Consider the following 12857-nt stretch of genomic DNA (forward strand, 5'->3'; position numbering starts at 1 on the left):
GAAACCCGTTGCCCTTGAGCTCTTCTTCCTTCTCTTACTTGGCTGAGTGGCAAAACGAATTCTTAAAATATCTCGCCAACCAGAGGTCCTAGGGCTTTAAGACCTAGTTCAAAATCTTAATTACTTCAACGGCTACGTTTTGATACCGGTTTTACGGGTCAGAATGGCAGCTATTGGAGTTGCGCGCCCGAACCATGGTTCTGCAGCTGCGGAACGTGGGGAAAACCGAAAATTTGCAACGCCAAGACCGACCAGAATCAACAACAAGAGCGACGCAACCAGCATGGATCAGCTAATCAATGGCGCGAACGCCGTGATTCGACACATGGAGAACACCGGGCAGGACGAGCCAATCGTCACCCGGTTCGCCATCACGGTCCGCCAGTTCGCTGAGCAAGCGAAGACAGGCGGCGCTCAGGGGGAGATGGCAAAGGTCATCTCCGCTCTTGAAGCAATTGCCGCCGACACGCAGCGCTTGAACACCAGAATCGATAGCATTGAAAAGTCAGCAACCTCGTCAGCAACTTCCGCTTCAACCCTGTCCTCGACAGACCGCTGGAAAGCGTTCCGGGCGGGCGCCTGGCAATACACGATCTCCGTAGATCCCCCTATCAACCGCAGTGATGGCACGGCATCACTAGGTGTGAGCGAGGTCGAACTCCGCGAGGACCGGTCTATCGTAATTAAGGTCGACCCCACGTGGAGGGACAAAATCAGGCAGATGGAGGCAAAAGCGATCGTGGGCAAGGCAGAGAGCCTACGTGAGAAATACGCCAGCAAAAAGACCTCCCCTGCATTAGCTGGGAACGCGTATTTCTGTGCTGCTCGTGTGCTGCTATCTGGAGACGTTTCGATGCTGGTTAACTCTGCTGCCGGGGCAGAGCTCCTCCATCGTCACACGGAATGGATACGTATGTTCGGCCCGGCAGCACGGATCCAGAGTAGTAGTAGTAGTAGTAGAATTCATTTGCCCGATCTAGCTTGCCTCTAGTAATGGCCGCTATGCGGGGGTGCTGCCGGGCCTGCCCGGCAGCGAGGTAATGGTGCGCTGCACCCAGGATATATATCGTGCATGGAGGTGAAGTTAGGGCTTGCCCACTTGCCCCCAGTTGCCCGCAATCCGAGAAAATTAAGTACAAAGAAAAACCCGAGGTTTTCGGCCGAAGAATCAAGGAAAAACAAAGGAAAGAACGTAAGGAAAGTCAATCTCCGCCCCAGTAACACAGCCACCAGCGTCCAGCTCGTTTCCAGCTTGCTGGGAGGCCTGCTGTGTCTTCCAAACTCCCCACGAGATTGTTGCACCTGCTGCGCCCGCAACTTCATTTTTCCGCCCCGCACACCTCCGCGGTTTCGCCGCATCTCCCACTTCCGCTCCCACTTCCCACTTCCAGCACCCCTCGCACCACCATGTCCTCTTCTTCTCTCACTCTGCCCTCACTTTCGCCTCACTTCCACCTCCATGACACGCCATCCCCGAATACATGACCCTTTCCCCGGCCGGTCAGCCGCTTCCGCGCCGTTCTGCCTCTTAAGGGAAGAAAGGGGACCTGGCCCTTCTTCCTGCGATCCACATTTCATCTACCACCACCACACTACCTATTGGATCATACTGGTTGTTCTTGCTCTGGTTGTTGCTGCTCTGGTTCGAATCCCATAACGTCGGGATCGACCGCGTGAAACTGCCCGAGAAGTCGGGTCTTTTCCATGAAGGCGGAGATCGCTGGAACCACGTTCTTTTCCTGCATGAATTGGTCGAACGAGAGCGATGTGCATACGCGTGCTTGTACGAGCGCTGCTCGCATGTCTCTGCGCTCATCTTCAAAAAAGGGGCACTCCAAGAGCACGTGTCTTGGTTGCTGGTGCCCGAGATCGCACGCGCAGCGAGGCGAGTCTGTGACTCCAATTCTCCATAGGTAACGTTTCAATCCGATGATATTAAGCCGCATTTGAAGCATGATGGATGCTGACGCTTTTCTCTGGCCTTTCCAGTAGTCCAGAACCTTCTTCGTGGGCACCGGAATCAGTCGCTTTGTCGCCTGCCCAACCTTCTTCTCCTTCTCCCACGCTGCCTCCCACGTGATCTTCGCCCGCTCCCGAATACCTCGCCTCGCCGCTGCGGCGAGCTTGATACGCCGGTCGTGCGGGCCTGGAACCTCTGCTTTTGCTGCCTGCTTCGCGTGCTCGTCCACGAGCTCGTTGCCTGGAATCCCCTGGTGAGCGGGGATCCAGCGGAGCTCGACCTGGATGTCTTGTTCTGCGAGTTTTTGAAGGTTTTCGATAGCTCCGCGGAGGTAGACCTGACCAGAAGGCATACGTGGGCGGAGAAGCGCTTGGAGAGCAGCTTGGCTGTCAGAGAAGATCACGGCGTGCTGCGCGTGCTCTTGTACGAGTTCTGTCGCCATCTCAATGGCACGGAGCTCCGCAGAGTAGACTGTCGAGTCTTGCTCCGTGCCCATCTGGCAGTGGCGGTGCTCGCGAGTGGCCTCTACCACCACCGCGGCACCGACTTTCCCCTCGATTCCACTCCCATCCGTATAAATAATTAGTTTTCCTTGATCTTGACCTTGACCATGGTCTTGACCTCGATCTTGACCTCTGCTGATTTCTGAGTGCTTCTTCACCGCTTCGTCACGCTCTAGGATGAAGACTTCTGGAGGCGCGTGCCATGGTGCCCGGACGTATGCTCGCCTGCTCTCCCAGTCCCCTTGCACAGTTCCCGGGGGAGCCGTTAAGCATCCTCCCTTCTGCCAGGCGTGCGCTTCCATCGGAGTCCATCCACCACGTTGACGTTGCTGTGGAGAACGCTGTCGGATCATGAGCTGTGGAACTCCATGTGCTGGACCCGTGCGTATCCGGAGAGCTGTCTCCGCGGAGATACGCTCCATCTGGATACCGATTGGTGGAAGGTAGAGCTCAATATTCAGCGCTTCTGCTGCGCTGGTCTTGAAAGCTCCGCCGATCAGGCACGCTGCACGCTTTTGAATTGCTGCGAATTTGGCACTGATATGCTTGCACTTCCCTTTCTCGAACCATGGATACCACGCTGATACACCATAGAGCATCTGCGGTATCACCACTGCTTGATATATCCTCCGCATAGCTAGCGTAGACGCTCCCCACGTAGATCCTGCTAGACTTCGTAGTGCTTGTATGGATATGCTGCCTTTCATAACTGCTTTTTCGTGGTGGTGAGAGAACGTGAGCTGTGGATCAAGCCAGAAGCCGAGATATCTCGCTGCTTGCTCTGGGAAGATGATATTATGGAGCCCGTCTTGACCTTCAACCAGTAGAAAGGACTGGCCTTCGTGCTTCCTTTCTGGTGGCACGAAGTGGATCAAACTGTACTTCTTTGGGTCAAAAACAGAGGCATGCCGACGTGCCCAGATCCTCGCTTTCTCGCACGCTCTTTCGAGCTTAGAAATGGTGTGCCTTTCCATCTTGCCAGTCGCCATAAAGCCCACGTCGTCAACCCAGCCTATGGTGGAGAGATCTCCGCTTCTGGTCTGGCAGTCTTCGAGCAGGTCCGCGTTATAGAGAAGATAGAGAATTGGTGAGAGAGGAGATCCTTGCGGGATACCGGTTGGCGTGGGAATACGCTCTGATATGCCCTCTGGCATACGGATACGCGTGCTTCTGCCTGTGAGAAACGCTCCGATCTAGGGTGTAAGCTGGCTAAGTCGACGCTTTTTGATGTTATGAATTAGACGTGCATGTGAGACGTTGTTATACGCTCTAGATATGTCTAGCATAAGAAGAGAGACCATAGAGCCTCTACCCCACGCGCTACGTATCCGATCTAGCATGATCTGTATAGCGTGCTCCGTGGAGATGCCCCGTCTTCCACTAAGATGACCTTTTGGCAGCAATCCGTGCTCTTCCATAGCGTAAGATATACGTCTTGTGATGATAGACTCGAGAAATTTAGCGATTGTATTGAGAAGAGCAACTGGCCGGTATGACTTAGCTTCCTGGTAGTCTCGATCTCCGGCCTTGCGTAGCATAACCGTGATAGACCTCTGGAAGTGGCCTGGATTGTAGCCTATTCGCACGCACGCGTTGAAGAGCTGGTGGAGCGTGCTCGCCACCACGGGGATTTTGATCAGCTTGTGCCAGAGAGCGTTCGGAATCGCGTCTTCTCTAGGGGCCTTGCCCGCGGGAGTAGCTCGTATAGCTTCCTGGATCTCGTGATGTGTGATCTCCGGAAAATCCACGCTTTCTGGATATATATATCCTTCCGTGTCTGTTATATCCGCTTCTGGAGGTTGTGGGAAGAAAGCGTGCTGGAAAGCTGCTGCTTTCTGCTCCATGGTCTCCGCTGTGGAACCGTCTCGTGCCCGGAGTGTAGGTGTAAGTCCACGCTCGTAGACGCCGCTATGGTTCCGCGCCCACTTGGCCAGTCTCCACATGCCACGGGGGCCCTCTTCCATAACCTTCTGTACACGCTTCCGGTGGGCCTTGCTGAGCGTGCCCTTGATGAGCCGGTTCTTGTCGTTCCGGGCCTGCTTGTAGCGGAGCTCGTCAAGCGGGTCGTGTGAGCGAGTCCACTGCCGGCGGAGAAAACGCACGGTTTTTACCGCTTCTCTACACTCCAGCGTGAAGTCGGAGTTTGACCACATGGAAGGTTTTGCCCATGGTGTGGAAGCGTCGATCGCTACTTGTATAGTCCGTATAAAGGTCTGGGTTTCGAGCTCCACACGTTGCTGGCTGGCAGAGGTCAGATCTCGTGATATAACGTGCTTTTCGATGAATTCTGTGAGGATCTTGTCGTCCATGGCACTCCAATTTCGACGTTCTGGGGCCTTGAAAAGTGGGGTCTGCACGTCTAGTGTAGTGCGTACGGGATAGTGGTCAGATTGGTGTTCGATATCGTCTGCACGCCCATGGTTGACCAATCGCCCAGTTAGCTCTTCGCTGATCCACGTCAAATCGATCACAGATTCTGCACCTCCACGCTCCCACGTGGGCCTAGCGGCCTCTGTGAGCAAGTCAAGCTTGTGCTGGTCAGCCAGCAGCAAGAAATCCTCTGATTCTGCCTCTGCAGGAGCTCCTGGACCTCCCCATACTGGATGGTGGGCGTTGAAGTCTCCCACAACGATATGCTCCGCTTCCTTGCGCTTAGAGAGCTCTTGACGGAGCTTGTCGGGTATGCCTGTGCCTTGCCGATTGTATATGTTGTGCACGAAGAGATCCGTCCAGTTGCCGTGCGCGTGAGCTTTCCGGAGCTTCAAGATCTGGTAATCACGATCCACGAGCGTGCAAGACCACTCGCCAGGGTGGAGGTTCTTAGATATATAGAAGCATACGCCAGGTGGTTCGTCTAGAGACGTGCTTGGATAGACGAGCTGGAAGAGCGAGGATATGGGTTGATGTGTGGTGTTGGAGAGGGTGTTCTTCCACGGCTCTTGAACTGCAATCACGCTGGCTTCTTGCACGCGTCGATCCCTGAGAAACGAGGCCATGACTGGTTGCGATTTGTTCACATTGTATTGTAGAATCTCGAGCTTATTCATTAGATGAGAGGTTGTCTTGGTCGTCGCTGTATTCTGAAGCCTCGTGGAAGAACTCTTCTTCTGGCTCTGGTTGTGGGGGTGTGCTGCGGATATGATATATATCTGCATCCACATCGAAGATATCGCTGAAGTGGAGACCGTGGCTTGGTGGAAGCGTCTCCTCTGTGGGCGCTGGAGCTGGGGGATGTGGTGGGAGGATTCGTAGGCGTGTGCGTGTGAGCTGCTCTTGTGGGGGGTCTTGAATACCGAGCTGTTCCCTAGCGCTTTGAAGTAGCTGCATGGCTGGGTTGGCTGGAGCTAGAGCTGGAGATGGAGATCTGGCCTGCATAACCTGGTCGTTTTCTATGTCGATCTGGGGCTCTTCGAAGCGGCGTTTCTTGTGCTGTAGGAGACGTTCTGGATCCGATATGGGGTCCTGGAGTATACGCTGCCGAGAGCGAGAGTTCCGGGCATGCTCCGTGATGGTGAGGGCGGTCTCCGTGAGCTCTGGCTGTGTGGGTAAGCTCTTGTCGCTAAAAGTGGAGGTTTTTGACTTATTCTTCGAGCCCTTGGGTCGGCCCCTGGTCCTCTGGACCGCTGGCTGGCTTGCTGGTTGACTGGCTGGTGGAGCTGTACGCTGGCTGGCGAGTGGAACTGTACGCTGGCTGGCCGATTGGCTGAACTGGAAGTCGAATCGGTTCGCTGGAGCATGCACCGAGTCTTTAAGCCCGGCTTGTGGTGTGAAATTGAACTCTGGGACGCGCGCTGGAGCTCGTGCTGAAGCTCGTGCTGAAGCTCGTGCTGGAGCTCGTGCTGGAGCTGGAGCTGGAGCTGGAGCTGGAGCTGGAGCTGGAGCTGGAGCTGGAGCTGGAGCTGGAGCACGTGGTGTGCGAAGATGGAGAGGCACACGGTGATATGGCGGGCATTCCGCACGTATCTGCTCTGCCTTGGCCTTTGCCTCTCTCTTGACCGGGCAATCCAAGCTTGTGGGCCGGTGATTACCTGAGCAGTTAGCACACTTGATTCGGATGACGCCGCCACGCGTAGAAGGGCACTCCCAGGTCGGGTGCTCTTCCGCGCAGTGACCGCATGTGAAGTTTCTGTGTGGGCAGTGTGATTGAACATGCCCTGGTTTCTGGCACTTGCGACACAGCTTCACCCTACCATCTCGACAGAAGAAGACGACGGAGTGGACTTCAGAATTCCAGTATAACCCCTGGTCAATTGCTTGATTGGCAACTGCTGGATTGTCGAATTCCATAACCACCGACGCTTCACGCTGGCTCTCTCCACGCGGGCGGGTAAGCCAGTCAAGGTAGACAATCTTCGCCTTTCCACCCCAATTCAACACGTTCTGCCGCTGAATCTCACTAACTAAGCCCTCTCGAGTCTCAGGCGTGAGCTGGAAGCTCCGGATTGGCAATCCATGCACGACGACGCCCCACGATGGACTCTGGATCCGTGCTGCTATGCCAAACATGCGTAACCATCCCTCGTGGTGGACGCGGAGAAGCTCCGCGCCAGCAGCGGAGTTAGCCAGTAGCGAGACATCTCCAGATGGCAGCACACGAGCAGCGAGAAATTCCGCGTTACCAGCCAGCGCGGCGGAGGTCTTCGAGCGCGCCTACTGCACGCGTAGACGCTCCGCTTCCTTCACAATTGCCTTGGCTTCCATCTGCCTGATCTTGTCCCTCTGCGCTGGGTCCACCTTGACCGTGATGGATCGATCTTCGCGGAGCTCGACCTCGCTCACGCCTGGCGACGCCGTGCCGTCGCTTCGGTTGATAGGGGGATTAGCGGAGGCCGTCTGGTGCTGCCAGGCGCCCGCCCGGAACGCTTTCCAGCGGTCTGTCGAGGATAGGGTTGAAGCGGAAGTTACGGTTGACGAGCTGGCGGACTTTTCGATGCTATCAATTCTGGTATTTAAGCGCTGCGTGTCAGCGGCAATTGCTTCAAGAGCAGAGATCACTTTTGCCATCTCCCCCTGAGCGCCGCCTGTCTTCGCTTGCTCAGCGAACTGGCGGACCGTGATGGCGAACCGGGTGACGATTGGCTCGTCCTGCCTGGTGTTCTCCATGTGTCGAATCACGGCATTCGCGCCATTAATCAGCTGGTCCATGCTAGTCGCGTTGTTGATTCTGGTCGGTCTTGGCGTTGCAAATTTTCGGTTTTCCCCACGTTCCGCAGCTGCAGAACCATGGTTCGGGCGCGCAACTCCAACAGCTGCCATTCTGACCCGTAAAACCGGTATCAAAACGTAGCCGTTGAAGTAATTAAGATTTTGAACTAGGTCTTAAAGCCCTAGGACCTCTGGTTGGCGAGATATTTCAAGAATTCGTTTTGCCAAGAGATAGATGTTTTACAGATCCAGAGTCCATCGTGGGGCGTCGTCGTGCATGGCTTGCCAATCCGGAGCTTCTAGCTCACGCCTAAGACTCGAGAGGGCTTGGTTAGTGAAATTCAGCGGCAGAACGTATTGAATTAGGGTAGAAAAGCGAAGATTGTCTACCTTAACTGGCTCACCCGCCCGCGTGGCGAGAGCCAGCGTGAAGCGTCGGTGGTCATGGAATTCGATAATCTAGCAGTTACCAATCAAGCAATTGACCAGGGATTATACTGGAATTCCGAAGTCCATTCCGTCGTCTTCTTCTGTCGTGATGGTAGGGTGAAGCTATGCCGCAAGTGCCAGAAACCAGGGCATGTTCAATCACACTGCCCACACAAAAGCTTCATATGTGGTCACTGCGCAGACGAGCACCCGACCTGGGAGTGCCCGTCCACGCGTGGCGGCATGATTCGAATCAAGTGTGCTAACTGCTCAGGTAATCACCGGCCCACAAGCTTAGATTGCCCGGTCAAAAGAGAAGCGAAGGCCAAGGCAGAGCAGATACGTGCGGAATGCCCGCCGTATCACCGCGTGCCTCTCCATCTCCGCACACCGCGTGCTCCAGCTCCAGCTCCAGCCCTAGCTCCAGCTCCAGCACGAGCTTCGGCTCCAGCTCCGGCTCTAGCTCCAGCGCGTGCCCCAGAGTTCAATTCCACGTCACAAGCCGGGCTCAAAGACTCGGTACACGCTCCAGCGAACCGCTTCGACTTCCAGTTCAGCCAATCAGCCAGCCAGCGCACAATTCCACTCGCCAGCCAGCATACAGCTCCACCAGCGAGCCAGCCAGTAGCTCAGAAGGCCCGGGGCCGGCCTAAGGGCTCCAAGAATAAGTCAAAAACCTCCACATTCAGCGACAAGAGCTTACCCACGCAACCAGAGCTCACGCAGAACACCCTAGCAATCAGTAAGCGTGCCAGGAACAGTCGTTCCCAGCAGCAAGCGCTCCCAGACCCGATCTCGGACCCAGAGCGTCTCCTACAGCACAAGAAACGTCGCTTTAAAGAGCCCCAGATCGACATAGAAAACGACCAGGTCATGCGGGCCAGATCTCCATCTCCAGCTCCAGCTCCAGCTCCAGCCAACCCAGCCATGCAGCTACTTCAAAGCGCTAGAGAACAGCTTAGTATTCAAGACCCGCCAGCAAGGGGACAGCACACACGTCTACGAATTCTTCCACCACACCCCCCAGCTCCAGCGCCCACGGAGGAGACGCTTCCACTAAGCCATGGACTCCACTTCAGCGATATCTTCGACGGAGATATATTCCACGTCGGCAGCTCGCCCCCAGAACCAGAAGAAGAGTTCTTCCACGAGGCTTCAGAATACAGCGACGACCACGACGACCACCTCTCATCCAATGAATAAGCTCGAAATCCTACAATATAATGTGAACAAATCGCAACCAGTCATGGCCTCGTTTCTCAGGGATCGACGTGTGCAGGAAGCCAGCGTGATTGCAGTTCAAGAGCCATAGAAGAACACCTTTTCCAACACGACCCATCAGCCTATTTCCTCGCTCTTCCAGCTCGTATATCCAAGCACGCCCGACCCCCCAGGCGTCTACTTCTACGTATCCAAGAACCTCCAGCCAGGCGAGTGGTCTTGCACGCTCGTGGATCGTGACTACCAGATCTTAAAGCTCCAGAAGGCCCACGCGGATGGGAACTAGAGCGATCTCTTCGTGCATAATATATATAACCGGCAAGGCACGGGCATGCCAGACAAGCTCCGTCAGGAGCTCTCTAAGCGAAGAGAAGCAGAGCATATCATCGTGGGAGACTTCAACGCCCACCATCCAGTATAGGGTGGTCCAGGAGCTCTAGTAGACGCAGAATCGGAGGATTTCTTACTGCTAGCGGACCAGCACAAGCTTGACTTGCTCACGGAGGCCGGCAGGCCCACATGGGAGCGTGGAGGAGCAGAATCAGTGATCGACCTAACGTGGATTAGCGAGGAGCTAGCTGGTCGACTAGTCAACCATAGGCGTGCAGACGATATCGAACACTAATCTGATCACTTTCCAATACGGACGACTCTCGACGTGCAGACGCCGCTCTATAAGGCCCCAGAACGGCGAAATTGGAGTGCCACGGACGACAAGATCCTCACAGAATTCATCAAAAAGCACGTCATACCACGAGACCTAACTTCTGCCACCGTGACCAAGCAACGTGTGGAGCTCGAAACCCAGGCCTTCATACGCACTATATAAGCAGCAATCGACGCTTCTACACCATGGGCGAAACCATCCACGTGGGCGAATTCCGACTTCACCCAGGAGTGTAGAGAAGCGGTCAAGACCGTACGCTACCTCCGTAGAGTATGGACTCGCTCGCGTGATCCGCTCGATGAGCTCCGCTACAAGCAGGCCCGCAACGACAAGAACCGGCTCATCAAGGGCACGCTCAGCAAGGCCCACTGGAAGCGTGTGTAGAAGGTTGTGGAAGAGGGCCCCCGTGGTATGTGGAGACTGGCAAAGTGGGCGCGGAACCGCAGCGGCGTCTATGAGCGTGGGCTTACACCTACACTTCGAACCCGTGACGGAGCAGTAGCAGAGACCGTGGAGTAGAAAGCAGCTGCTTTCCAGTAAGCTTTCTTCCCACAACCCCCAGAAGCGGATATGGTAGACACGGAAGGATATATATATCCAGAAAGCGTGGAATTCCCCGAAATCACACACCACGAGATCCAGGAAGCTATACGAGCTGCTCCCGCGGGCAAGGCCCCTGGAGAAGACGCTATTCCGAACTCTCTCTGGCACAAGCTAATCAAGATCCCCGCGGTAGCGGACACGCTCCACCAGCTCTTCAACGCGTGTGTATGGCTTAGGTATAACCCATCACACTTCTAACGCTCCATCACTATCGTTCTACGGAAAGCAGGTGACCGAGACTACCAGGAAGCGAAGTCATATCGACCAGTTGCTCTTCTTAATACAATTGCTAAATTCCTCGAGTCCATCATCGCAAGACGTATATCTTACGCTGTGGAAGAGCACGGGCTACTACCAAAAGGTCATCTTGGTGGAAGACGGGGCATCTCCACGGAGCACGCTATATAGATCATGCTAGATCGGATACGTAGCGCGTGGGGCAGAGGCTCTATAGTCTCTCTTCTTATGCTAGACGTATCTAGAGCGTACGACAACGTCTCATATGCACGTCTAATCCATAACATCAAAAAGCGTCGGCTTGGCCAGCTTGCTCCATAGATCGAAGCGTTCCTAACAGGCAGAAGCACGCGTATCCGTATGCTAGAGGGCATATCAGAGCGTATTCCCACGCCAACTGGTATCCCGTAAGGATCTCCCCTTTCGCCAATTCTATATCTTCTATATAACGCGGACCTACTCGAAGACTGCTAGACCAGAGATCTCTCCACCATGGGCTAGGTCGACGACGTGGGTTTCATAGCGACTAGCAAGACAGAGTAGCAGACTATCTCCAAGCTTAAAAAAGCGTGTGAGAAATCGGGCATCTGGGCACGTCGCCACGCCTCTGTTTTTGATCCAAAGAAGTACAATTTGATCCACTTCGTGCCCCCAGAGCGGCAGAAGACGCACGCGGGCTAGTCCTTTCTTCTTATTAAAGGTTAAGACGGGCTTCACAATATCGTCTTTCTAGAGCAGGCAGCTAGATATCTCGGGTTCTGGCTCGATCCACAGCTCACGTTCTCCCACCACCACGAAAAAGCAGTCATGAAAGGCAGCACGTCTATCCAAGCTCTACGAAGTCTAGCAGGGTCTACATGGGGAGCGTCTACGATAGCAATGCGGAGGATATATCAAGCAGTGGTGATCCCGTAGATGCTCTACGGCGTGTCAGCATGGTATTCTCCACTTACGATAGGCAAGGGAAAAGCTCGGGTAATCAGCAATAAATTCGCAGCAATCTAGAAGCGAGCAGCGTGCCTAATTGGCGGAGCCTTCAAGACCAGCGCGGCAGAAGCACTAAATATTGAGCTCTACCTGCCACTAATCGGTATCCAGATGGAGCGTATCTCCGCGGAGATAGCTCTCCGGATACGTATAGGTCCAGCACATGGAGTTCCATAGCTTATGATCCGACAGCGTTCTCCATAGCAGCGTCAACGTGGTGGGTGGTTACCGATGGAGGCACATGCGTGGCAGAAGGGCGGATGCTTAATAGCTCCCCCCGGTGCTATAACGGGCGAGTGGGAGAGTAGGCAAGCGTACGTCCGGGCACCATGGCACGCGCCTCCAGATGTCTTCATCCTAGAGCGTGACGAAGCTATGGAGAAGCACGCGGAGATCAGCAAAAGTCAAAATCAAGGTAAATTACTAATATACACGGATGGAAGCGGAATTGAAGGAAAAGTCGGTGCTGCTGTGGTGGTAGAGGCCACGCGCGGGCACCGCCACTGCTAGATGGGCACGGAAGAAGACTCCACGGTCTATTCCGCAGAGCTTCGGGCCATCGAGATGGCGACCGAGCTCGTACAAGAGCTCTAGGAGCGCGCACGACAGGGTGTTATAGTATTTTCTGACAGCCAAGCTGCTCTCCAAGCGCTTCTCCGCCCACGTATGCCGTCTGGTCAGGTCTACCTCCGCGGAGCCATCAAAAACCTTCAAAAACTCGCAGATCAAGATATCCAGGTCGAGCTCCGCTGGATCCCCGCTCATCAAGGGATTCCAGGCAACGAGCTCGTGGATAAGCACGCGAAGCAGGCAGCAAAAGCAGAGGCAGACACACCAGGCCCGCACGACCGGCATATTAAGCTTGCCGCTGCGGCGAAGCGAGGTATTCGGGAGCGGGCGAAGATCACGTGGGAGGCAGCGTGGGAGAAGGAGAAATCGGGAAAAGCGACAAAACAGTTGATTCCGGTGCCCACGAAGAAGGTTCTAGACTACTAGAAAGGCCAGAGAAAAGCGTCAGCGTCCATCATGCTTCAAATGCGACTCAATATCATCGGATTGAAGCGTTACCTATGGAGAATTGGAGTCGCAGACTCGCCTAGGTGCG

The 12857-nt window shown here is 54.8% G+C and overlaps 6 protein-coding genes across 6 annotated transcripts; 3 read left to right on the forward strand and 3 right to left on the reverse strand.

The window, feature by feature from the left end:
* Positions 1 to 163: 163 nt before the first annotated feature.
* N7503_001252 (uncharacterized protein) lies at positions 164 to 1463 on the forward strand (the record flags this gene model as incomplete). The annotated part of the gene is made up of 2 exons (XM_057060799.1): positions 164 to 911; positions 1234 to 1463. 2 exons carry the CDS (start codon positions 164 to 166, stop codon positions 1461 to 1463), a joined length of 978 nt encoding a protein of 325 aa, XP_056924761.1.
* A 141-nt stretch (positions 1464 to 1604) lies between these two features.
* Positions 1605 to 3617, reverse strand: N7503_001253 (reverse transcriptase; the record flags this gene model as incomplete). The annotated part of the gene is made up of 1 exon (XM_057060800.1): positions 1605 to 3617. The coding sequence occupies one exon, from the start codon at positions 3615 to 3617 to the stop codon at positions 1605 to 1607; it is 2013 nt and encodes a 670-aa protein (XP_056924762.1).
* A 39-nt stretch (positions 3618 to 3656) lies between these two features.
* On the reverse strand, positions 3657 to 5459 carry N7503_001254 (reverse transcriptase; the record flags this gene model as incomplete). The annotated part of the gene is made up of 1 exon (XM_057060801.1): positions 3657 to 5459. One exon carries the CDS (start codon positions 5457 to 5459, stop codon positions 3657 to 3659), a length of 1803 nt encoding a protein of 600 aa, XP_056924763.1.
* A 43-nt stretch (positions 5460 to 5502) lies between these two features.
* On the reverse strand, positions 5503 to 7719 carry N7503_001255 (uncharacterized protein; the record flags this gene model as incomplete). Its single annotated transcript, XM_057060802.1, has 2 exons — positions 5503 to 7113; positions 7204 to 7719. 2 exons carry the CDS (start codon positions 7717 to 7719, stop codon positions 5503 to 5505), a joined length of 2127 nt encoding a protein of 708 aa, XP_056924764.1.
* Positions 7720 to 8052: 333 nt separating this feature from the next.
* On the forward strand, positions 8053 to 9240 carry N7503_001256 (uncharacterized protein; the record flags this gene model as incomplete). Its single annotated transcript, XM_057060803.1, has 1 exon — positions 8053 to 9240. One exon carries the CDS (start codon positions 8053 to 8055, stop codon positions 9238 to 9240), a length of 1188 nt encoding a protein of 395 aa, XP_056924765.1.
* A 2743-nt stretch (positions 9241 to 11983) lies between these two features.
* N7503_001257 (ribonuclease H family protein) lies at positions 11984 to 12748 on the forward strand (the record flags this gene model as incomplete). Its single annotated transcript, XM_057060804.1, has 2 exons — positions 11984 to 12167; positions 12390 to 12748. The coding sequence occupies 2 exons, from the start codon at positions 11984 to 11986 to the stop codon at positions 12746 to 12748; spliced, it is 543 nt and encodes a 180-aa protein (XP_056924766.1).
* Between the last annotated feature and the right edge of the window lie 109 nt (positions 12749 to 12857).

The sequence above is a fragment of the Penicillium pulvis genome (assembly GCF_028828015.1).
Source record: "Penicillium pulvis strain IBT 33274 chromosome Unknown contig_12_segment0_segment0, whole genome shotgun sequence".
Lineage (NCBI taxonomy): Eukaryota > Fungi > Ascomycota > Eurotiomycetes > Eurotiales > Aspergillaceae > Penicillium > Penicillium pulvis.